General features: G+C 42.0%; 1 protein-coding gene across 1 annotated transcript in view; it reads right to left on the bottom strand.

Annotated features, from left to right (window-relative positions):
- The window catches only part of UBR4 (ubiquitin protein ligase E3 component n-recognin 4), a 127,554-nt gene that overhangs the window by 83,766 nt on the left and 18,238 nt on the right, over nucleotides 1-25,550 (bottom strand). The window contains exons 12-34 of the mRNA XM_019654843.1: nucleotides 25,049-25,148; nucleotides 24,798-24,935; nucleotides 24,213-24,330; nucleotides 23,089-23,276; nucleotides 21,990-22,149; nucleotides 21,784-21,869; nucleotides 15,369-15,538; nucleotides 13,857-14,139; nucleotides 13,071-13,206; nucleotides 12,055-12,134; nucleotides 11,425-11,553; nucleotides 10,014-10,196; nucleotides 9,741-9,863; nucleotides 9,422-9,651; nucleotides 7,870-7,991; nucleotides 6,772-6,869; nucleotides 5,434-5,591; nucleotides 4,265-4,474; nucleotides 2,984-3,085; nucleotides 2,573-2,673; nucleotides 2,127-2,325; nucleotides 1,579-1,767; nucleotides 1,084-1,147 (exon numbers count right to left, since the gene is read on the bottom strand). Of these exons, the coding sequence (XP_019510388.1) occupies nucleotides 1,084-1,147; nucleotides 1,579-1,767; nucleotides 2,127-2,325; nucleotides 2,573-2,673; nucleotides 2,984-3,085; nucleotides 4,265-4,474; nucleotides 5,434-5,591; nucleotides 6,772-6,869; nucleotides 7,870-7,991; nucleotides 9,422-9,651; nucleotides 9,741-9,863; nucleotides 10,014-10,196; nucleotides 11,425-11,553; nucleotides 12,055-12,134; nucleotides 13,071-13,206; nucleotides 13,857-14,139; nucleotides 15,369-15,538; nucleotides 21,784-21,869; nucleotides 21,990-22,149; nucleotides 23,089-23,276; nucleotides 24,213-24,330; nucleotides 24,798-24,935; nucleotides 25,049-25,148 (3,367 nt within the window). The remainder of the gene's footprint in view (nucleotides 1-1,083; nucleotides 1,148-1,578; nucleotides 1,768-2,126; nucleotides 2,326-2,572; nucleotides 2,674-2,983; nucleotides 3,086-4,264; nucleotides 4,475-5,433; nucleotides 5,592-6,771; nucleotides 6,870-7,869; nucleotides 7,992-9,421; nucleotides 9,652-9,740; nucleotides 9,864-10,013; nucleotides 10,197-11,424; nucleotides 11,554-12,054; nucleotides 12,135-13,070; nucleotides 13,207-13,856; nucleotides 14,140-15,368; nucleotides 15,539-21,783; nucleotides 21,870-21,989; nucleotides 22,150-23,088; nucleotides 23,277-24,212; nucleotides 24,331-24,797; nucleotides 24,936-25,048; nucleotides 25,149-25,550) is intronic.

Genomic DNA, 25,550 nt, shown 5'->3' with positions numbered 1-25,550 from the left:
CAGTTCTCCCTATTTCATCATTACACTTTCGCCAATAAAGCTCAATTTCAAAGGAATGGTATAAAAGAAAAAAAATTACCTAGTTCCCTAGCTCTTAGCACTATGACCACATGTAGCTGGTAAATAAATTGTACTGAATTACTGTATATTCATTTGTTTTTAAGCACAAAGATAACTCTTTACAAAATCTTATAAAATGAAGTAAAATTGAAATCAGGAAAATAAGAGTAAAAATAGCAACAAAAACCACTCAAGAAAAGACTAGATTAAAAGTATGAATAGGCTCTTATTAGCATTTTCCCTACCATTAGCATTTTTTTAAACCATTAGTGAAAGACATTTAAATTATTGGGTTTTTAATTAATGCAGTAGAGGAGAAATACTTTCAGAGATCAAATGAAAAAATGTCCAGCAAACCACTGCAGGTAGTTCGTGCTTTCCTAATAAACCCAAGTGTGGCATCAAAGCCTCAGATTTCTCAGCTCCTCGCTCTGCACTCTGACTGTTCAGAGCTGAAGGGATAAAGATTAGCAAGAAAAGACGGGGAAATGAATGGTGCCGTGGTTGGTCTCAAAGGCCGGTTATCTGCTCTTAGCCACCTATGTCAGGTTTGTGAGTTGGGGAGGGAAGGAAAACGCCTGAATGTAAGATTTCTGTGTTTCAAACCCTTTTTCTCAGCACAGTGACCTGAACCTTCAGGCAAAGTAAACAATTCTAGCATCTGAACTGGGGCTGAAGAGGTAGACTGTAACCCCATGTAACACCTACTCGGTTCCAATGCAGGAGCAGGGGACAGTTTCTGGTTGCATATCAGTATCGAAAAATAGCAGGAATTCACTATGTTTTAAGTAGGATTGTGGTGGGTGTTTGTTTACCAGAATATTTCCTTCCTACCACCTCTTGCCACCCAGAAGAAGCCTGAGGGCACGCAGTTAGCAATTACACACTCCTAGGTCTTTGAGATTGTAGCCTGTCCTCTGTAGACTGGCCAGGAACAGAAGCCAATGGAAAGGAAGAGACTTCCATCTGACCACAACACAGAATCATCACTCCCTGACTGTCGTCACGCTGCACTTTTCTTACCTTTCCATGCATCACATTGGCATTCAGTTTTTCAACCACATTCTTCTGTGACAGGTATTTCTTGCTGTCCCAAAGAGAAAAAAGGGGGGAGGGGAGGGTACACAAAATCATCTAAGGAACCAAAGAAAAGAAGCATCTTCATGAATCTTGCATCAATCTGTGGACACGATGAAGCAAAGGCATTCTTAGAAAACTATACAGGTCACCAGAAGTTGGGGAGCTCCAGCCTTATCACTGACACTTGACACACTTTCCCCAAGACTTCTCCTAGGAATAATGAACAGGAAACCCTACTAAAAAACTAATGACGATTAAGTCTAATGTGAACAGAGTTATGGGCTACTCCCTCGATCCTCAATGAAAAGGTAGAGATTCAAGTTTCTTTTACACACACTTTGAGCTACAAAGAAAAAAGCCTGCAGTTACTTATCCCCCCTTTTATCTAACAGCAATGTTATAAGCTAAGGATGGGGTCCTCCAGTTTCGTCATCTTACCATCTACTCAGCCAGTCCACAGCGGCATTATGAAGCTGAAGGTGGCCGGCACCTTGACCCGCACTGGCCAAGGTGGCCATCACAACCATGAGTTCAGGGAAACCAGTACCATCACCGTTGGCCAGCATCTCTGTTGCCATGGGGATCAGGGTACCCAGAAGCACAGCACACACACCTTCCCCGACTTGGCTGGTAGAAAAGAGATAGCAAATCAGTGAGTAATCACTGGGACCTGACTCTATGAACCTTTAAATTTATAAGAGTAATTAAAAGAAGTTTGAAATTAAACATTAAATACATGACTATATATACTTTGGTCTTGGGCCCCTAGAGCACAAAACAGTCACCTATGTTACAACTGACAGGTCATTTCAAGTTTTTACATGGGGAAAATCAAGGAGCCCTACTAAGTTCGTTGAGTCTAGTGAAGGGAGCTGTGGCGTCACTGAAAATGCTAACGACAGATGCCTAAAGGAAAGATAGCTGCATGTGCTCTCAACCCATTTCTGGAGTCACTAGGGTCACGTGACATCGGCACAGTGCTACACCTGTTCTCCCGGACAATGTACGTCGTCAGCAACTGCAACAGCTGTCGGTTCTCCTGAATCACGTCCAGCTGGTCAGAGTCTTTGGGGGGCGATGCAGTCATGCGGGTGAGCCAGGCCTGGAGACGCACGGGCTCCACACACGCCAGCTGCGCCAGAGAGCCACAGAGGTGCAGGAGACTCGGGTTAGGGCTCTTCTCAGCTAGGGACAGACCAAGAGGCCAAGGTCAGTGAGAGAGGGCAGGGGGCAAGGAAAGAAGGTGCAAAGTGGGAGCCAGGCAAGGGGAAAGGCTTCAAGCAAGCTTTCAACTGCCTTCCAAACTTTCTCTGAGGGATTCTCTCCACTTGTTAGCATTTTCAGCCTGTAGTTACACTCAGGCAGAAGATAGGCACAGTATTAGCCGGACATCAAAGTTCCCATAAGAAGATTACTAAAAGCTGTCACTCACTCAGCTGGAAGAGTTTGGTGAAGAATTTCAAAACTCGGTTACAGAATTTAGCAGAGAGGTTCTCATTGGCTGTTGCCATCATGATCTGCACAAGTTCTCCACTGGGAGGCAGGAAGGGAAAAAAATGGAAAGAATCACATTAAGCCATCCGTTTCCACTTCTTCGCAATCTCATCTTCTCTAGGGGAACTGGCCATTTAGGAGTCAACAACACAAGATGTTCATGAAATCAACTCCCCATCAGTAAGCTCGATGAGCCAGCCATGAACCTAAGTCCTCCCGAGGTACTGTGTGTGTACACCTGAGCAGGTCTTAAGTATTCCCGGGGAAAGAAAACTCAAGTCAACACATATAGCTCCTTGCTTCCAGGAGGCATTCAAAACATGTTCACTGAATAGAAAATACAGCTCACCTGTCAGAGAAAAATTCCTCCATAGCTTTACGAGCCTGGCTGCTTTCTAGTTGCTTTTCCAAATACTGGAGACACTCCTCCAAGATGGATTCATCCAGTCCACTGAGTATCAAAAAGAAAGATTAACTATCCAAAAAAGGTCTGTTCAATGTCCTCCAAAGACTGATTTTTAAAAACCCAAAGTTTGTTTATGACTAAACCTTGGGGGTAATATTCAATTTTGTTTTATCAAAACTTAACGTAAAAAAAAAAAAAAAAAGAAAAAAGGGCCGGCCGAGTGGCTCAGTTGGTTAAGAGCTCGCTCAAGAGCTTGAGCTCTGAGCAACAGCAGTTCGAGTCCAGCCCGAGCTGAGCAGCCGCTGAGCTGCCAACAGGTAGCAGGATGGCTCAGCTAAAAAAAAAAAAAAAACTTAACGTAAAGCATGGTACACAATAGGGGCTCAATAAATATGACACATTAAATTGTAATAAAATAAAAAAATTCCTAAAATCTGAGATAACTGATGTAGTCAATGGCTAAGAGTCCAAGGATCATTGCTGTGGAGGGAGGGAAGGAGAGAGGGAGGGTGAAAGGGAGGGAGGGAACAAGGGAGGAAGGAAGGAAGGAAGGGGAAAGAGAAGGAAGGGAGGGAGGGAGGGAGGAAGGAAAGAAGGAAGGAAGGAAGGAAGGAAGGAAGGAAGGAAGGAAGGAAGGAAGGACGGACAGGGAAAGAGAAGGAAGAGGGGGGGAGAAGCGCATGATGAAAACCTGGTCTCCTCAGCAACAAAAAGATGGCAATCCCAATACTTAGACCCCTTATAGTTCTCAGGGGGTAAAACTGCGACTTACTGAACTGTTCTTTATGGCTCGCCTAAATCAACGTGGCCTAAACCACCAAAGCAAAACAGTGCTATGAGACCGCCTGATTCCACAGACCACCCATCTCAGAAGCATGGTCACAAAAATATTAAAGGTTTTTATCAAGTTTCTTTGTACACTTCATCAAAGCTAGTACAGTGCTTGATAAGCATCTGTTGAGCTATTTAAAGTTTCCAAATCTGAACATTTAAGGCTTCAGTTTCTTAATGTTTAGTCCTAAGAATTAATCACAAAAGAGGATTCCAAATACCCTTTCCTGCAGGTCCTGCAAGAACACAACATGCACACAAGTACAGAGCTTTCTGTTAAAAAGCGCAGTAAGAAGCTATTAATTAATGACACAAAGAGGCCAGTGTTGGTACGTTTTCACTGACAGGAACAGGAGGTCACAGGAGACTGAAGCGCTCCTCAATCAGGCTCACCTATTGGGATCCGCGTGATTGGCCAGAATGTTGTAACAACCAGTGATCAGCTTTTCATAAACGCGAGCCAAGAACTCATCAGACTCTGCCGGGCCCAGGATGCGCTCCAGGGAGTTGCTACTTATCTCAGCGACGCTCTCAGTGGTCGACTCCAAAAGGAGGGGGAGCAGCGTCCGAATTACCTGTGGCGGGTTCATCTCATCGGACCAACTTCAGCAAAGAAAATGGAACCAAGTTAGTGAATACACTCCTCCAAAAAGCTAAAAGGGCAGGACAAGGCAACTCAATCATTACTGAGGGGACAAACTTCTATCCCAGTGCTTTCTTCCCTTGGTCATTGTGTTTTACATAGATATAATCATACAACCTCGTAGTCGTCTTTTTCATTTTTGTATGTATATCAAAAGCAAAAATCATTTCCATATGAAAGATCCACTTATTAAAATGTTAAAATAATAATATATTTTATAATACTCAGAAAAGAAATTAAATAAAACTTTAGTAACCCATCCCAGACAACTCTTCTAGAGAAACTGCCAAATCTGAATCATTTTCAAGGCAATGTGATATAGGACTTTACCTGTGACCTATGTACAGGAAGACAAAAGAACCCCTCCATGGCCTGCCCTAGTCCTCAAAGGACAGTGTCTAACTCCTGCAATGATTCTAGAGAAATGATTTCAAATACATCACTGTCACCTTAAAATTTACACCCATATCATCTCCAAATCACAAAATGATTTAAAGCCAGTATGCCTCTTCTGAAAAATTCTACACAGAAAGAGGGGAGGAGGCACTCTGCTGCCTGTCAGATCTAAGTTAAAAATCATTCTAGGTAAACGCTCACACTCTCAGGCAACAGACTCTTGCTCATCTATGCACTTCAATTTGAAAAATGTTAAGCAAATGATTTGTAACTGTGTAAGTGCCAATAACATGCTGGATTTTTTTTTCTTATGCATATACTCTACTATAACTACATTCTGGAAGTTAATTAACGCATTTGTCTGGCATTTAGAACGAACGAATGAATGAATGAATGAATGAAACAAGCAAGCAACAGGCTCTCTTTGCTATAGAAGCATGCACGAAAAGCACTATTACAGTTATTTACAAACCCTTGCCTTCTTTAGCTATGACAAAACACAAGCTACGTAGTAGGTACTCACACAATAAGATCTCCAGTCAATCTGACCAGTGAAAGGAGGGTGTGCTTCAGGGAAGCAGCCAGTGGCAGGCTTTGGCCACAAAGAGTCCCCAAGTGAGCGGCCTGCACAGCGCTGATGTAACTCTCTGAAGGGATGGTGTCATTGGCGAAGGCATTGCGCTGAAAGGAGTTAGAACAGACATGAATGGACAGACCATCTACCCCCAGGAAAACTTCTCTCGTAGGAAGAACAGAAACCAAGCTGACATACACGAAGTCCTACAAGGTTGACAGACAATAAGCAATGGCTCTACTCAGTAAACGACTATTCATCCTGGAATGAAAGCAGGGTAAGTGGAGGAAGCAGCTAACAAATTTTAGTTGTGCAGAGTTAAGTTTAAATTTTAGAACTTAGTTAAGTTAAAATTTAGTTAGTACAAAGTTGAGATACCCATTATCACTTTCCAAATAATGAGAATAGACTAAAGTTGGCCCCCAAACAACTTGGGGACTAGGGGTGCCAACCTCCTGTGTAGTCAAAAATCCTCACGTAACTAGTCTGCCCTCCTCATGCATGGATTCCCAACCCCGGAGGTGACCCCTGAACAACGTGGGTTTGAACTGTGCGGGTCCACTGAAGTGCTTGGATCGACTGAAAAAAATCCATGTATAAGTGGACCCGTGTGCTGTTCATGGGTCAACTAGTATACCCAACATGGAAACTACTGTCCTAATAATTTAGAAGGATCTCGATTTTGCAATGCACCTGGGTCTCCATGACAAATATCTTAATTGTCCTTGTACTAGAGCTCTGGGTCATGTAACCTGAGGTCACAATTACTAAGCAGGGCTAACAAGATTATAATAGTTGGCTTTTCCATACAACTGTAGTAACATAATAATCTGTTAATAGAGGTAATCTGAGTATGGACAGAAGGCCCAACAGTCTTCTAAAAGCTTAAGGAACCTAGAAGCCACCCCATAAAATTCTGACAAGAGGAGCATGCTCTTGACACACCCATAAAGGAAAGGAAACAGTTAACATACACTGAGAACTCATGTGCCAGACAATGTGCTAGGCACTTTCCATTTAATACACTTAATTTTCACATCCCAGTATTTAACAGATAAGGAAACTGAGGCTCATAGTAACATAGTGGTTGTCTTGTAACACAGTAACAGACTTGTCAGCTAAAGGACCATGTGGGTACCATTTGGGTGACCTGAGGCTTTAATTACGGACTCGGCAACAGCAAATACTATTTTTGCAGCACTTGAAGATCTCTTGGTAGCCTAAATAATGAGAACAGACTACAGAATGGCTCATGCTCTGCATTTCTGCTCCTGGAAAGACACTCACCCAGGATCCAATGTTGGGAAACTCGTTGGTGTTGATGTTATTCCAGGACTCACATACACCCTGCACTGATGACGGTAAATTCTGAACCAGTGTTGGACCTTGAGGCAACAGAAGGGACAAGGAATCATCACAGGAGAGAAAGAATAGCTCACAGCATTTTAAAAGTCAAGCCCAAATGCAGAACGAAGCACCACAGCCCAGGCTGTCAAAATAATTACTAAGACAGCATAGATGGATATTTCAATCGCAGTACTATCTCCACGAACTGGCTAATTGCTTAGTGGCTAACAATCTCATTGTAAGGTTTTCATTTCCCATCATATTCACTTTCTAACTTGCAAGTGAAGAAGACAACTGAAAACAAGATGCAAAGTGAAGGCAAGTCAGTACAAGTCAGACTAAAATCACTATTAGTCATCTGCTACACCTTCTATGAGTAAGTGCTGCTTGGATCCCTTTTCTCCTTGAGATAAATCTTAAGAGCAGGTATCATTAATGCACATTAAGAATGGCATTCAAGGAAGTAGTGGAATTGATTTTCTAAAAGTGAGAATATCTGAATATCAAAAAGGTATTTAAAGCTTGAAATTCAGGAAAATGCAAATGGCTGGAAATTTTAAAGGGTAACTATCGCACTTAACTCCAATCTTGCTCAAGTCCTTTTGATTCTCCGACCTAAATTTCTACCAGATCACTCCTACCACGGGGAGGAGGTGTGCCCAAGCACAGAGCAGAGGCCTGCTAGTCTTCCTAATCTCTATCAGTGAAAAAAGAACCAACATCTGCGCTCACAACAGAAGAGTCTATGCTTCAGAACCAACTGCTCTCAGTTTGCATTCCAGCTCCACCACTAGCAAGAGGCAGGATTTGGGGCAAATGGCTTCTCTAAGCCTCCGTTTCCTAATGAGTAAAAGGGGACAATACCGGTATTTACCTCATAGGGTTACTGTGAAGATCGAAACAGAAAAACCTGTCATTGTCTGCCACACAGACGGTTCCGGTAAGTAGTGAATGCCAGGAGACAGGCAGAGAGGGAGAGAAGTAGCAGCACCGGTCGCACTGGTGGTAACAGTATTAGTCAAAAGCACACTCACTTACCCAACGTGTTTGCCTTGCACCTACTAGAGCCGATGGCCAAAACAGCAGCAAAGCCATGCAGTTTCTCCTGGGAGGGCTTTTCAGTGGATCCCTCTTCATTAAAGTTCTGCAGTAAATAGGCTCTGAAGAAGAAACAGGGGGATATGTGAGAGCCGAAGAAGCCTACTCCCACCAAAGTCAGGGGAGACTCACCCTAGGCCAGTTGCAAACCCTGTATCTCAGTTTCCTCATCTATTAAATATAGTTCACAGCTCCTGCCCCTTTCTGGTCTCATAAGGATTCCAATAGGTAATTGTTTCCCAAGAATGTCCCGTCCTCTGAAATGCTCCCAAATCACGATTCCAGGACAAATGACTGTGGGAAACAGGGAATACTGCTATCTACCCCTCGGGCCCCGGAAGACTGGCAATGTATATATTAAAGGCTCTGAAAAGTATTTTACACGTATATTTACACTGTTTAATTATATTTACCCAGCACTTCCCAACAGCACTTCCCAAACTTACTTGCCCAGAAACATCTATTAACAGCTCAGTTTAAAAAGCACTGTCCCAATGGGCCAGATGAGAGCCTCCAAGCTCTCAGAAAGCAGTGACTTAGCTTTGCTACTGCTGTACCCCCAACACCTAAAAAAGCACGTGACCCACAGCAAGACTCATATTTGTTATTCATGTTTATTGCTCATACTTGTTCAAAAATTGTGCCTCAAGCAACAGTTCTCTCTGCTGCGAGGCATTCACACTAAGAGACGTGACTTCGGTTTTACAGCGATCCACCTCCCTTTCAACAGAAAAGCTCCACAGGACAGGCACTGAACAGCGGAACCCTACAGAGACCAGACAAAGGGAACGAACTGGAAGAGGCCCAGGCGAAAGGCAACAGGGGTGGTCTCTGCTCAGCCCCGTTCTTCTTCGCTACTGACATGCGGGAATCAGACCCAGTTCTGCCAGTTCTTCCAACTAAAAAAAGCCAGGAATTTTGATTTGTGAATAGATCCCAATTTTTATACACTGAAAATGAGTTCTAAACTATTTAAACAACACGAAGAACAAAAAAACCAATGTGCACAGCATTCAATCTGCCATATTTATTATAGAAAAGGCTGGGTTTCAGAATACTTTAACCCATTAAGAAGTCTTTTTCTCTAACTACAGCTGATAAAATTTAAAGAGCGTTTAAAGTGCCTCATCTTAGTGAATAACAGACATGACAGTTTGGAAAAATTATATGATCTTTCTTTGTATCGTATAAGTAAAATGCTAGAAAATATTTGAAGATGTATAAAAATTAAACTTCCTCTTAACTCTTCCTGAACTATTTGAAAATTCTCTCATGGAACACCCTTCTTCATATCAGGGAAGAAAACATACCAAGAGGAAAAAAAAAAAGAAAAAACATAAAACTCTGATGAATCACTAGGGGTCTGCAGAGTGAATGATATTTAGAACGACAAAGCTCAATTGGAGGAATTTTCAGGCTCCTGAAGAAAGGAAACCACCCAAGGATCTAAGCTGCCCATATCTGCCATCTCTAGGCAGGCAGCCCATCCTACCTTGTGAATGACGCATAGGTGTCAATGAGTTGTAGTGTGGCTGGAAGGAGGTTCTTGGTGATCTCAGATGACTTATGAGGATCGGTCTCAGCAGCCATCTTAGAAAAATGCTCGTCCAGAGAGACCTGGACCTTCGAGATAGCAGCATCAAGGGTGTAGATGGACTGCAGACTAGGAATTTCATGGAGTTGCAGGATGGTGGTACAGTCGATGTTACAGAATGATGAGATCTTTAAAAATACCCAAGACAATGGTTAGCTGTGGCAAAAGGCTGTGGCAGAGGCCAAATTCTGTCATTGTGGAGCCAAAACAAACATACCTGTCGAGCAAAGTATTCCTCTACAATTTCAACATCATATTTCACTGAGCTGCATTTGGTGGACGCCAGTTCTAGCAGGGAACCAGCATGCTCGGCCTTCATTCCCTGTTTGATCAGGTGATCCTGTTTGGACAGCAAGAAAAACGTGTTCAGGAGATCAATACAGACAGAGTCTAAAGCTTCCATTACTCTTACTTTTAGAAGTTCCCAGAAGCACAGAGGACACTGGCTTTGAATACCCCTAGCACAGATCTCCATGTTACACTGTGGTACCTTTATCCAGGTGACATAGGAGCTGATTCGAAGGCGAGAAGACCACCGCAGCGTGTGTAAGATGTCACATTCACTCATCTCAGGTGAGTTCATGGCCAGCTGGTTCATGTAAGTCTTTGATGGTGGCAAAATTCCCAGGATCCTCCACAGTATCAAGAAGTAATATTGAAGGGCACAGGCCTCCTGGAAGAAGCCAAGAGTGCGGTCACAGAGGTGGTGACATTCAGTATCACCTCAAGATCTCTGTCCAAGTACAACTTTTAAAGCAGGATTGTGTGAGGTCCTGATTTTCAAATGACATTTGGCTCTCAAGTCTGCTCTCGGGTCTTTCTAGAGAATATATCCTATTTTGCCGTGTATAATGTACACTTTTTTGCCCAAATTTGTGAGGGAAAAATAAGGAAGCACACTATACATGAGTAGTACTAATTCTGTATCTATATAAATGTTTTTAATTCTTTTATTTATGCTATGAGTTAAAAGTGTAACTCTATAAATCAATAACGATATCCGTATGCAAAATAATACCCTGGAACATGATAATGGGCTTTGTCGAACTTGTAACAAACTTACAACGAGGAAGAGTTCTTGGCCTTCTCTCATGTGTATTGTAAATTTGTTACCGGTACATAAAATTTCTGTGCCTTGTATCCATTCTTGTGTTTTGTAATTATTTGTTACATAAAATTTCTTGTACCATAGTATGTTAAAAAATAAAGGCTAAAATTCCTTTATAATACAAAAAACAAGTACCTAAATGTAAACAAATAAAAATTTGAATTAAAAAATTAAAACGAAAGACCCCCCCCCCTCCCCGATTTGGGCTAAAAACATGGGTGCGCATTATACATGGCAACATATGGTACCTAATAATAAAGCAGAAAATGATAAAACATATATAAATAATTTGCTGCCTATCCTGCTCATTTCACAGGCCAAAAATGCTGTTCAAAGACCACTTTGGCTCCCCACATAATTTACCAAGCAACCAAAAGAAAGCAGGACATTGTCCTTGGAGGCTGCCAATCAGCTGGCCCTTTCTGTGGCCTGAATTGCCGCTATGGCTTCTAGAGATAGAGGCATATTCGTGGGACCACAGAAAAAGCTCAAGTGTGAGGCTTTCCATGTCACCCACCAACCAGCATTCACAGGAGATACAATACTTAGGTGCCCATTAATTCTCAAAGTCCCATTTCTCTTAGTGCTAACAAAAATGCAAAAAATGATAAAATTACCTTTAAGGTGAACATAACCACCTTAACTACACAGAAATACTGAAGTATCAGTCAGTTTTGCAAACAGATATTCCATAAACTGATTAGATTCCAGAAGGAAGTTTCTGGTAGAACTGCTACCCAATTATCAAACACATCTCAAACTTCATAACTAGCCCAAGCATCCGTGGTCTTACCAGAGCTGTTACGTTCTTGTTCTCCTTCCTCCTGACTGTATCAAGCTGGGACCCGGCCGCAAGCAGGGATGTCAGTGCAGTGTAAAGCTCATCATACTTGACGAGCTTAGAAAACAGAACATCACAGGCCTAATAGCAAGAAAGAGAGACAATCATCTCTTCTTATTTTTTAAAATCTTTTTCCCTATTTACACTATCACTTAATTTAATATCACTCAAGACTGATGAACTACCTCATTCAAATTCTGATTAGTAATTTCTCATTGCAGCATGATTCCCACTCAGGGACCTCCCTCAGTTCCTGGGCTACTGTGAACACACAAGTGCAGGCTTTGCAATAAGGCAATTACGTTTGTCCATTAAAATATTTGCACAGGAAAACGCTAAGAGAGGTAGTCTTCGGGAATAAGGTATCAGAGGTATCAACCACCAGAAAGGGTGTCCACAGCCAAAGTGGAGCCCAGCAAATAAACCTCAAAATAACATCTTCCTTCTAGAATAAGCTCAGACCTTAACACAGACCAAATTCCCTCATTACAAAGAGGATATCATTCCCTTCTCCTGACAAGGCTGGTTTTGGAGGAAACTGTCTGACCCACACATAAAATGGGGTTTTAAAATTCCTGGTACCACAGAATCCAGTCGGTTCAAATCATCTTCGGAGGCTTCTGGGGACAGGACACAGTAGAATCTAGGCTGTGGGACAGCATCTGAAAGACAATGTGCTTATTAAAAGAATTGTTTTATTCTTAACTCTATTTAACAAACATAAAATATAAATTGCAACAGGGCTTCCAGCCTTGGCACTACTGACATTGGGGGCCAGATAACGTTTTACTGTGGAGGGATGTTTAGCACCTATAGGATGCTACACTATAGGATGTTTAGCACAATCCTGGCTCTACCCACTGAATGCCAGGGGTACCCTCCCAGTAGTGACAACTAAATGTGTCTTCAGACATATGCCCAGTGTCCCCTTTGGGGGTGGAGGGCACAATCATCCCCAGTTGAGAACCATTGCTCTAGAAATTAACTAACATGCTCTATGATCAAGTTAGTCAACAAAATTATATCCTTAGGTTGACTTCCTTAACGTAAACGCTGTTTCTCCAATATCAAAGGGACTAATAATAAGAGATCCTGATGATAGTAAATTCATACGAACACTTGATGCAAGTTTCCACAAAATACACTTAACATCTAACAATCCTCAGGATGAGAGAAAACACTAACAATGAACACAAGAGGCATCTCATCGAAAGAATGGACAACTAGAAACACTAGCAAGAATGTCACGGTTCCCACTATTTCCTGAATATTGACCCAAAAGGACATTTAGCCTGTGAGTTAGAACCACATCCCTGCAGGAAATAAAATTTAATCACTCCGAGCGGCAGGAATAGATACACTGTACTCTATGGCCAGACGAAAAGTTTCTTAATTCCTATGTCGATGGTTTTTGTTTTTAAATAAATGTGGGATTTATGAGCATCTATTTCTGAAAATGTTTGAATCCATAGGTATTTGCCACCCATAGGGAGTCGCCTAAACCAGTGACCAAAGATCCTCGCAGACGCCAAGTTCCAAATTCAATCTGCCAGTGAGAACCAGTGAGTCAGTTGCTTATTGACAGTCTGCTTTCTGACCTGATGAAAAATGCTTGGACCAGTTTTCTTCCACTTCTTTGAACCCGTGATAGAGAGGGGTGGTCGTCCGGCGGCTGTTGCTGTCCTGAGATCCACCTGCCCACCCAAAAGGAGGGCTTAGCAGGTTATGCTGCACCTTTTGAAACACAAGCACTCAAAGTAAGAAAGATGCACAGTTATCATGCTGCTTCTCACTCCAGGTATGATAACAGATTGGTATACCAAAGTTTGGGAAATTCGTGAACTAAAATAAAATTTTAGATTTTCCTGTGACTTCTTTTGCGAGGCATCTTTGTGCTGGGGTAGAAAGAGAACACTGCTCAATAAAACATTTTAAGAAATGCTGAATGTAATCATCTTTAACTGGGCCTCCCATCCTCACTTTGGATCCCTACAAAGGAATTTATTAATCCATCAAGTTTACTGCTCGACCCTCGTTCAAGCACTAGCAGATAGTCACTGAGGACCAATGCTCAGGGCATGTGCTAGACACAGGTAAGGCGGGGTTAAGTCAAAGAAGCAGAGCTGTGAACAGAGCCTCTAATTCAACTTTAACAAACGCATCAACCACAGAGTCTACATTTATCGCTTCTGGCTAAATATAAAGTGTGAGTGTATACACAGAGGTCCCAGTGGTCTTCCTAAGGTGACTCATAAACCTACCTACCACAACGAACCCCTAAAATCCAAAGGGAGCAGGTCATTGTGGTTTGGACCATGGTCACTTGAGAAGAACAATGCTCTCAATGAAAGCCAGTAAAGCACCAAGTGTGTGCCCATCTGTACCTGCTCAAACAGGTACACGGGGGCCTTGGAGTACTGGTGAAGCAGGTAATCGAAGATGAGAAGGAGGCGAGCCAGGATGAGAGGCACCGAGCGCAGCTGGGTGTCCATGTTGGCACCCAACTCCTGGATGATCTGAACGAAAAGGGTCAATATGGCCCGCCGGCCTTTCTCTGTGAAGTTGTGGAAAATCAGGAGCAGCAGCTGCAGGTGTTCTACGTTCAAGTCTTCAGTCTCATTGGGCACCAGGCCTTGCAGGGCATTCTGCTTCATTGTCGACAAAAACCTACCCGAGAGCAAAGGAAAACGTGTCTGGTGGGGAAAGTCAGAACATCCCCCAACAGGTACTATGTCAAGTGCTGGAAGAGCTAAACTGCTTAACCCCAGGCAGTAAGATAGCAAATCAAGGAAGACAAAAAGCTACATGTAAACAGCAGATAAAAACTACATCTTGGCTACAAAAACGCGCCAGATGCGTTCACAAGAACACTTCAGCAATATCAACTGTGGCCACAGCAGGGTTAATAACTACAGGAAGAACTACAAAGCCCCCAAAATATGGCGCCTTTTTTTTTTTTTAAATTAACAACCTCAGACAAGCAGAAACAATTACTTTTCCCTACACTTTGATTCTGGAGTTTAATTTTTATTTTGAGAGTTTATATGACAGGTTGAACCGTTGCATGATAACAGTAAAAAGTAACTCAATACAACTAAAAAAGAAATTATGCTATTCAGATAACTTGTTGGAAGAGCTTTTATGCAAAAAAAGGACTGAACGTAGCCAACTGTTTCCACTGCCTTTGGCTGTCAGAAAAGAGATTTGTGTTTTAATAAGGGTTTCCCTCATCGTATCCTCCCCCCTCCCACCTCCTGGCCTTTTTGCAAGATTCCACCAGGAAAAATCCAGTGGGTCTTTGACATTCAAGGGGGTTTATGATTTCTCAAATCCAGCATTACAGCTATTTGATCGTAGAATGGGGAAGAGGAAAGCAAAGCCTTCTAGAAAACAAACTGCTTTGAAGACTCCTAACCATGTAAACAAAAATGGCAAATATAGGTCCATCTAAAGAGGATTTAGATGATTAATCTGAACTTCCCCCAAGTAAAAAAATTCTTTAAAAGTTGTCCAAAAAAGACTGCAAGTCACTCTAAGTGGCTTCTTGTTGAAAGCAAAATAACCTAAGACAGAGTTGGCTTCCCAGGGCCCTGTCTCTCAAAACACCAGGTCAGGATAAAATTGGTTACGTTCAGGACTTGGGTTCTATCTCATAGTTGCAACCAAATCCCCCATGTGCTAAAGGAAGATTTTGTGTCCAGTCTATAGTTTATGTGCTTCTGTCTTTTAAACAGCACATCTTCCTCCAACTCCCTCCATCAGAAACACAGCCCTCCACACCTGCCACTTTACACACTGTCATCAGGGTATCATCTCAAAGCAGATTAACTACAAAGAAGTCAAATTAAAAAAAGTAAATAACCTTCTCCACAGGGCTTCTCTTGGAGTTTTCTTACCTGTCCCAAACTTTAAGGCATTCGGGGACATCAGGGTCACCTTGAGCACCGGCTTTATGTTGCCAGATGAGCAGGAGGCGTGATAGTACAGAGAGGCTTTGAGGGTGAAGGTAGAGGGGCCAAGGGCCCTCAGAGAAAGGCGCAACTCCCAGCTGCTGCAACAGTGTGTTCTGACGGAAAAGACATATGAGACCATTAGTACAGACGCAGTGAATGAGGCCAAGTGGTTACTAATGCTCTACTACTTTTTAACAATGGAAGGAGTATTTAAACAGAGGAGGATGCAAAAACTCCGATTTAGAGGTGGTTTAGAGAAAGATCACTTCATTCAACAAATAAGTAAAATATAGGGCCGGCAGAGTGGCACATTGGTTAAGAGCTGGCTTGGGACACCAGCTCTGTGTAGCAGGGTCCTGGTTCGGATCCCACATGAGGGCCTGTGACAGTGCCCTCTACTGCTAAGATGGTGAACAACAGCTCAACCTGGAGCTGGGCTGCTGTGAGTCAATGGCGATGGCGTAGGCTGCAGCCCCTGCTGCAGTGGGCTGCTGTAAACTGCCGTGTGTGGCTGGCAGCCAGTGTGAGCGGCCAGCAGCTGGTGTGAGCTGCCGTGAGCCACTGTAAGCGGCCATCCAGAGGCCGGCAACCGATCTGCCTCACCTGGGAAGAGCGCAATGATAATACCAACATGGGCCAGTGAGGCAACGTCCTCCACCAGACTGAAGAACCAAATGACAGCAATTTGTCTGCTCCCCTTCCCCGATTCCCCAACACTGTTCCCCTCTCCCAATTCCCCAATAAAATCTTTAAGAAAAAAAGAAAAATATAAAGGGTAAATTACTAATTTAACCCTATTAATAACTACCATGAATTAGGGTCAGGAATGGGTCCCGAAAAAGGAGAAATTCATTGAGACAGCAGAATCAAGGTACTATTTCCAAATAGTCAGGTCATGAAAAGTCAATGCTTTCAAAAGAAACCTTGAACAGCTATAATAATAGCTAAGTCTTCCTTTCGTATTCAGTTATGTACAAAACACTCAAAGGGGGGAGGATCCAACAACTGCTGGTCCAGCAACTTATATTAACAGTGTTAGCAGAGAAATTCTGTCGATAAGGTGTCAAGGCTTCTGAAATTAATCAGGACTGTCTTTGCCTCCAGTTGTAGCATGTCTTTCAAATGAGCTTTACTTCCAGCTCAGTTATCTAAGCTGCAACTTATCTTCTCAGACACACACAAACTGAGCAGGGTGCCAATGGAAAAACAGACAAAAGCCTGCTTTCTCATTTGGCTTCAGAATACACCAATCACGGTTACCTCAGGATACAGGATAAACATCTAAGTCTGCCAAATTAAATTACATCCTTACAAAACATCCTAGAGGACCGCGTTCCTTCCTTGGACATAATCACGTATAACGTCACAGGTATCACGAGTAGCTCACCTGTACTGGGCAGTTAGGGTAGGCTGAGTGCCATACAGACACTGTCACACCAAATGCTCAATGATAACGCTGGGTGGGTAGCTGCACCTTTTTACCGATGAGGGAAACGGAGCTCAAAGTGGTTTATGAACACCAAAGCCACAAGATTACCAAGGGACGAAGCCAAGTTTATGTCTAAAACCTACATTCTTAATTGCTAGGCTCGACACAGCTGTGAACGACTTCTCAATCCCTGACTCAAAGAAACAATTCAAAAAAACAAACATGCCTAAGCTAGATAAAAAATATTATCTATAGCACTATTGTAATAAAAAAAATCTAAGTGTTTAAATCAAGGGACATGCGGCCATAATGGTGGCAACTATAAAGACCAAGGTAAACACAAAAAACATAATATGTATATAAACATAGTAGCAAAATCTGAAAAAGCAGAAACTAAAAGATGTATCAATGCCCTGGTTACAACTGTAAAATTATGTAATTGTATGGATGGGGCTGTAAGAAGACATGGAAAAAAATCATGAATTTGGTGGAAGGATTATGGTTAACATATATTCCTTATCATTTTATTCAATTTTTTTTTTTTTTTTAGCTGAGCCATCCTGCCACCTGTTGGCAGTTCAGCGGTAACTCAGCTCAGGCCAGGAATTGAACCGCTGTTGCTCAGAGCTCGCACTCTTGGGCAAGCTCTTAACCAACTGAGCCACTCGGCCTGCCTGCCATATTTTTTTAAGTGAGGTTTTTACTTGTTTTGTGTGTCTTTTGGTCAGTTTCTTAGACCTGAGAGCCCTAAGAAATGAGCAACTTTCTTAGGAACCCATGCGCCCCGACCACTCCAATTCTTCTTAACTCTAAGTCAGTGGAACTGACTTTCCAGGAAGTAAAACAGCCCCAGCACACAAGCAAGGCTGTGGCCTGTCCATGCCTTCCAACCCTGGTGAGTGCCCTTTCTCCACCCCTTTAAATGCTGGCACTCCTGAGGTTTCAGCCGCAGCCTTCGACTTGCTTGCTATCCTCCATCCGTCTCACTGTTTCTCATTACTTCAACAATTGCCTCTGAGAGGATAATTCCCGAAACTACAACATCAATCTTAATTTTTTAATTCACGAATTTCAGCCTCACATTTCCAACTACTTTCTAGACGTTTTTGTCCCACTGGCACCTCAAAATTTCATCACATTCAAAATGATTTCTTTCAACGATAGTGACTATTTAAAATACTGATAACATACAGTGGACAATCTTGTATACAAAATTCTCATATACGATTCTTACACACAAAAATATACAAATTGTTCTCATTTGCTTGAAAGAACTATAAAATTCAACGTACCATCAAAGGAAGCAATATAATCACATAGGTAACACACTGCTAACTGCCTTTAGTTTACTCCTTCATCCAAGGACAGCCTCACACTCAGCTACACAACTGTCTAGACGACATGATAGCTTCAAGACTGGCCTATCGTAAGTGACTAAAAGAAAGTCATGTTGGTAAGCTGACACTGGCTCGTTTGTTTTTAAAAGCAGAGGGAACATGGCAGATGATGCCACATGTACCTAAAAACCCCAAAGGACCATTCTGAGTAAATTTGAAATGAAGTGATCCATGAGTAAACACGGTCTCTGAGCTGACTTAAACCCTAGGAGTGAGCAAACACCACTCAGAACGGCTCTTCCTACCCCCAAACCAGCCCTCCTTCCTGACTTGCCCACAGCTACTCAAGACAGCAGCATCCTTCTGGTCTCCAGGTGGGATTTCAGCCCAGGCAACACCGTAGACTCCTTTCTCTCCGTGCCCTTCGGCACATTGAAACCATTTCCCAGGATCTCTACAGTAGGTCCCTATCCACACCGTACCGCCCCCTCTTCTCATGGTCCCGCACTAACCCAAGTCATCTTTAGTTCTTCAGTGCCTACAACAGTACCTGGCACACAGTAAATGCTCAATGAATACTTAACTGAATGAATGAACCTAGGTCACTATAACAATACTCAATTATTATAATTCTATATGTAATATTAATAATAGTAACAAAGTAATAAAGATAGCAGCTACCGTGTGGTAGATCCTAGTACTAAAAGTGCCAGGCACTTTTTTGTGATAAAATAGCACAACATAAAATTTACCATTTCAACCATTTTTAAGTGTACAGTTCTGTGGCATTAAGTACATACACACTGTGCAACTGTGATCACCACCATCCCTCCCCAGCACTTTTTTATCTTCCCTAACTGAAACTCTGTACCCATTATTAAACACTAACCCACATGATATTGTGATTTAGTCCTATTCCTGGAACACAGCTCCTAAAACTCTGTAATTTCCTTAGTGTTGGGGGGAGAGAAGTGTCTTCTGTCATGATAAGCCCCTTTCAGTAATGCCTGAGTTTATGCTAATGAGGTGACACTTGGTGGGCCCCAGAGAGCATCGGGATGGGGCTGGTTGCCAGAAGAACCAACTGTGTGATCAGAGGACTGGAACTTTCAGCCCCATCCCTGACCTCTCTGAAAAGAGGGGCTAGAGATTGAGCTAATCCCAGGTGGCCAACGGAGAATGCCAATGGAAATCCAGGCAAGGCCTGCTTTCTCATTTGGCTTTGGGAGATGCAAATCATCTCAGTAGACTGATTTATTGGACACATTTGAAAGAAAGCAGAGGGGCCATGCCAGCCAAGCACATCTTCTCCCACAGCCTTTCAGCACCAAGTCCTCTTCCCAGGATGTTCACAGGTCCTCAGTAAGTGGATTTCAATTTTTTCTCTAAGCAGAGAACAGGCTTGTTGGTCTTACTAACGCAGAACCATGATTCTTTATTTCCCTGACAGCTGAAGACAATTTTTAAGACATAACTTATATTTGTTTACTTTCCCAGACTGAGGCACATTTTATTAACCTTCCTGAGAGAACACTGTATGTGTCTTGCAAAGTAAGTCAGGCACCTTGGGTAAAGCAGCTTTGTACATTACTCCAAAGAAACAATACCCAAGGCAAGGGAATTCGATAGCAGACAGTTAGATTACACTCACTAACCTTCACTTTCTTCCATCATAGCTATGAAATTTGGTGGAAGAATTTCAAGTCCCATGTTTGGGGATGGACTGAAAAGGGAGGTTTAAGGATTTCCTCTGCATGAGGTCAGCAGCTATGGGCAACCAGGTTGCATGTCCACACAAGGTCTGGAATAATTTTTTAAATGCTAAGAGGACAACATCATTCCAGGAGTTTTTAAGAACTCTTATTCTATATAGAAAAACTTTTCTTCCTCATTATTTGGACAAGTTTAGACAGGAAAAGGCCAAGTCTAGGAACGCTGAAATGTCCCTACATAAACTTAGGTCTGGACAAGGAGCTGATGACTTTGGCACGCCTTGGCCCTACATAGTCTGAGACGGTTCTGTAGGCGACACGCTAACGGCAGCATCCCCTTCTCTTCATCTTAGATAGGTCAACCGCATTTATACTCAATTCATATTAACTTTCCTGCCAAAATATTTTTTTCATGCAACAGTGGGTAAGTATAAATAGGTTTTATAATTATCTTTTTAAATAAAAGAAAATGTAAAGAATTTCTCAAACAGGTTGGGATTACGCGAATTTCAAGCTCTGGATTATGCGAATTTCAAGCTCTTGAAATAGCTTCCTGGATTTTGTCCCTCTGGGAACAAGCACAAGCCCTTGAGTTGTGTCTCGATTCTGAGAATTCACTAAAATTACCTTAAGAGTAACAAAAAATTTTTCAAAGCAGTCATAAGGCAAATTATTGAAGATCTACCAAATTAAATTCTACTGGGGAGGGGAATGTTACAGTACCTAGGAATCTGCATTTTTAACAAATTCCCCAGGGATCCTATGTACACTAGAGATTGAAAACCACTAACTTCGATCATGTTCAGAACGTTATTATGAAAATGTGACATTGGCAAATGTTGGGAGAGAATGTGAATCCGCGTTATCTCTGACACCTTACTGGTGGGAATAAAATTGGTGCAGCTACTTTAGAGAGCAGTTTGGCATTATCTGCTTAAGTTCACATACTCTATAACCTGTTAACTCTATTCCTAAATTATAGTCCCAAGAGAATCACTTGTGTAACAGGGGACATGTACAAGAAAAGTCATAGCAATGAAACCTGACAACCCAGTGGGAGCACAGGGGAGATGAATAAGCTGGTGTAGCCAAACACAGTGGAATGTCACATACCAGTCAAAATGAGAACTACAGAAATATGCAACAATATAGATGAATCCAGGCGATATAGTACTAAACAATATTAAGAGAAAAAAGCAAGCCTGAAAAGATTGCATACAGCATGATGTCATTTGCTATAAAAACTAAAAACAATCAAATTTTTAAATCAAGGACTATAAATTCAAAAATACATACATATACAAAATTAGTGAAATGAGGAATTTCGCATTTAGGATTCAGGACATCGGCTACTTTGGTGGGGAGAGAAAACCGTAAGATTTAGACATCCACAATCAAGATCTTAGACTTTATTTTGGTGGTAGGTTTGCAAGCAGGAGTGTGTATGCAAACATCTATACCCTGCAATTTGACAGATTCCTTTAAAACGTGTATTTTAACTTGTATTCCTTGGATGACTAATGCTATCAATCATTTCCAGTGTTTGCTGGCCATTTATATTTGTTTTGTGTTTTTTTTTTAATAAACTGCCCTGTCATCTACTTTGTCTACTTTTCTCCTAGGATAGTTACCAGGAGTGTTTTTGTAGTTTTTCCTTTTCTTTAAGCTTACTGAGTGACTTGGGGATAAAGGACACATTTTCTTCTCCCTGAAATGATGCTCATTAAGGCAGGGGGACATACTAGATAGAACAATGTCTCAGCACTCTGCAGTGTGGGGATTCCATGAAAGACTGTATTCCCGGCACTAGAACACTGCAGCCTACTACTGCAAGCTGCTGGAGAGGGCTTGTGGCCTGAAAGGTCAGAGGGCACACAAACCTGCAGGTTGGGTGACTGAAGGTCAGAGGTCACCAGAGAGTGATTGAAGTGATAGAGAGCAGCGGCAAACTCTTCATCTGAAGCACCTTGAAGAGAAATGGGAAAACCAGTTCTTCAAGCACCTACTTGATGTGTCACACCACCCTACCAACAGCCAAACTCCACTAGAAACAAAACTCCACCAGGCATGTGTCCTGTGTACTGACCCTTGAGTCCATCTTTGTCCACCTCCTTAATGATACCGGCCAGAGTGGCCATGTGGTGTTCTGAGAGAGACACACTCAGATAGTTCCGGATAAAATTATTCCGGGAGTTCAGCATGGAAGACGTGATGAAGTTCAAAATGTTGGAAGCCAGACCCAAGAACTAAAAAGAACAACAAAAACTTATATCAGGTTCATAAGTCCAAATCTCGAATACAAACAGGAAGTACCTGTGCCCACAGGCCTCAGGCAATAAACACAATAAATTTAAATATCAGATTTTAAATCACCTACAGAGGGATTAACTTTAGTTGTGATAGTCTTTTCCATGTAATTCCACCAGTTATACAAAACAGCATGCCAGTTCAGTACAACAGACGTCACAAAATACTCTCTGAAAACAGTATTTTCAATAGAGTGACTCATTTCTTTCTCCTCTAAGGTCTTATATTTGTCCAGCTCTCTAGATATCATTATTGATATATTCATTTCTGAAGCCTATATTATCATTATACACATACAGAATTCCCAGCTCATTACTACTGGAATAAAATAAAGCTGAATTACTGTATAAATGTTTTATGTCCAGATCCTTGACTGGACAAAGCTGTGAGCACAAGGACTGTATCTGCCTTATTTGGCTTCAGAAGAGGAGCTGATACATATTACATCATCAGTAAATACTGGCTAAACAAATCATCAGCAAGCACTAATGATGTATGTACCAGACATATGCTAAGGGCTCTTTAATTCTTCGCAACAGCCTTAGGGGCAGGTGCAATCACTCCCATACGATAAAAAAACAAAACTGAGGCTTGCAGAAACTCAGGTTCTCGCCCAAAGTTACAGAGCCAGTAATCAGTAGGATTCCAACTAACTTGTGTCTAACTCTGAAGGCTATGTTACTAACCCCAATCAGAGAAACAATACCAAGAATACAAGTTATTTAATCAAACATAATCGATACATTTAAGTCCTAAGTAAAAGTATCTTTAAACATTACAGTTACCCAGCCTACAAAACGCTTCAATTCAAATGATTTGCTTTTCCCACCCCTTCTCCCCATTTCTCCTTCCCCTAAGCCTCAGAAATCCAATCTTACCAACTCAGGATCTTTGCGGCTAGCCAGAATGTTGCCCTTCTCACCAGGAGCCTGCTTACTGGGGCTTTTAACTCGAGGAGAGCTCTCTAGCGGAGGAGGCGGGGGAGGGGGCGGAGGTGCCACTTTCTCCTTACTGGGGGAAATGGTCTCCTCAAACCACTGCCCCAAAATAGGCTCACTGTCATCATCTGAACAGAGAAAGAGAAAAATAACACATTTAAAAAAAAAGAAAATGTTAGTATATCTGCTTTGTAAAAGTGCTGAAGTCAAAAGGAACACAAGGGTATCTTGATGTGGTGGTAGTTACACGACTGCATACATTTGTCAAAGCTCATCTATGTTACACACCTGAAACTAATATAATATTGTATGTCAATTGTAATGGAGAAATAAAAAAAGTATTTTTAAAACTCATCTAAATGTACACATAAAATGGAAGCATTTTATTGTATGTAAATTATACCTCAATAAAACTGGTATTTTTTTAAAGGAGCTCAACAAAGGAAGAGAAACAATCTCATTTTATTTTACTGGCAACAAACCAAGTATTTTCAAGAGGAAATTTTTACTTGTCTGTCAATTGTAAACCCCAAGATAAGAATGGTACCTTTCACATTGCTCCCACAAGCCTGATTATAAAGAATCTGAGATATGTATCTTACTTTCTCTCTCCCTTCAAACTAAGGCAGGAAGGAATGTTAGTTTTGCCCTGTTGTTCACTACTGCAAAGTCTGGCGTTTCTCTCCCTAAGCTTTCCCAAGACTCATCTATGATGACAGCCAAACCAAACACTTCACACACTGCTTGAGTGTCACTAGGAAAGCTCCGAGTTCACAAAACGGGTCAACACAAAAAAAATATGAACTCAGATGCAGTTTGATTTTGGAGGAAAAGGGATGAAAGCAATCTGGGCTTTGCTGATAGTACAATAGTTTCTATCACTCAGTCTTCAACAGCTCAACTTACTCTTAATAACACGTCCCCTTTCAGTGCACATAAAATCAAGACCCAGGCCAGGCAGGTGAAAAAAAGCGGTAAATAGGAGACCAGAGGAAGCTACTGGGGAAACCTCCTGTTGCGCTCCGTGGCTCATCTCCTGGGGGAGAGGAAAGAGCGACCTCTACCTTGGCTGCTGTCCTCCTCCGTGCTGCTGAAATCATCCTCGTAGTAGGTGTTGGAGTCAGTAGAGGCACTGGCGTCACTGCTCATGGAGCCCTTCCTCTGACGCTGCAGGACACATGCCTAGCAAAACAGTGAGGTTGGTGTAACTGACGAGCACAAACATGGAGCCATCCTACGTCATCTCATTTACCACTTGAAAAGTTTTCTCCATGTCTTCTTTTTTTCTAAACTCAAGAAGTAGTTCTCCTAATAGCTCCCTTCAGGGCTGTCATCGCTTTATCCTACAGAAGCACTCCAAAAGCAGGGATGTGGGCAAGAGCTGAAAAAGGAGTGTTTCCGTGGTGTCCTCTATGTTTTTGCTTCAGCATGCCAATTACTCACCAAGTAGCCATATGTATCACAATGCTGATACTGATATATGTAATAACTGATTCAAATGTTTGGGATCATTTAAGAATTCCTCTCATCTTCAAAGCCATTACCACAAATCTGGCATTTACAGAGCTCACAGTGTACAGTCTTATTCATTTTGAGAAGATTATATGACGTAAGATCTTCCAAATTACCAATGGCATGACCCCACCCACCTTTCTGTAGGAAGTTGAGAGTAAAGTCAACAGCAGGTTTGTCAGTGGGACAGAGTCAATCAGCCGTTGAATCCTCTGTATGGAGGTGCTCTGGGCCATAATGCTCAGGACAGCGGGGGGACCATCAGTCTCCCAACCCTGAATGTAAACATCAGAAGAGAATTGACGTTATGACTCATCAGGAACTAACAAACTGACATGCTGAAGCTGGCTCACCCAGGAGTGTGATTCCTAAGGGACAGGCCCCTCACCTTGTGCAGAGCCTCCACCTGCAGGTCTTGAAAGAGCGATGTTAACAGCTTGACAGCATGGTTTGCCAGGATTACCGACAGCACCCCAAACCCCTGATGCCTACGTAAAGAAAAAGGAAAACACAAGCCTTAAGAATAAATTCCAACCTCCAAAACAGTGGATCTTGCCATTTCAGGGTCCTAGATCCCTTTCAGAATTTATGGGCCTTTCCCTAGAATAAAAAAAAAAAAGTGCACAAACACACAAAATCTGCATGCAACTTCAGATGTGCATAATCTCCCAGGATCCCATGCATGGACTACCTAAGGATACACAGGTTTAGGTTAAGAATTCCAGAACCAAAAGAAACTTACAAATCGATGGAATTTTGGAATTTAAATGATCAATTCAAAGCAATTGTGTCAAGTAAAGATGCTGGCATTTAAATGGTGGTTGAACTTTTTAAAAAGTCATTCTTTTGAAAAGAAAAAGATTAACAATTACCAAATTCTATAAAATATC

Source organism: Hipposideros armiger, unplaced genomic scaffold (assembly GCF_001890085.2).
Source record: "Hipposideros armiger isolate ML-2016 unplaced genomic scaffold, ASM189008v1 scaffold_232, whole genome shotgun sequence".
NCBI lineage: Eukaryota > Metazoa > Chordata > Mammalia > Chiroptera > Hipposideridae > Hipposideros > Hipposideros armiger.
The sequence above is the reverse complement of the archived record's forward strand: the minus strand, read 5'-3'. Positions and strand labels throughout refer to the sequence as shown.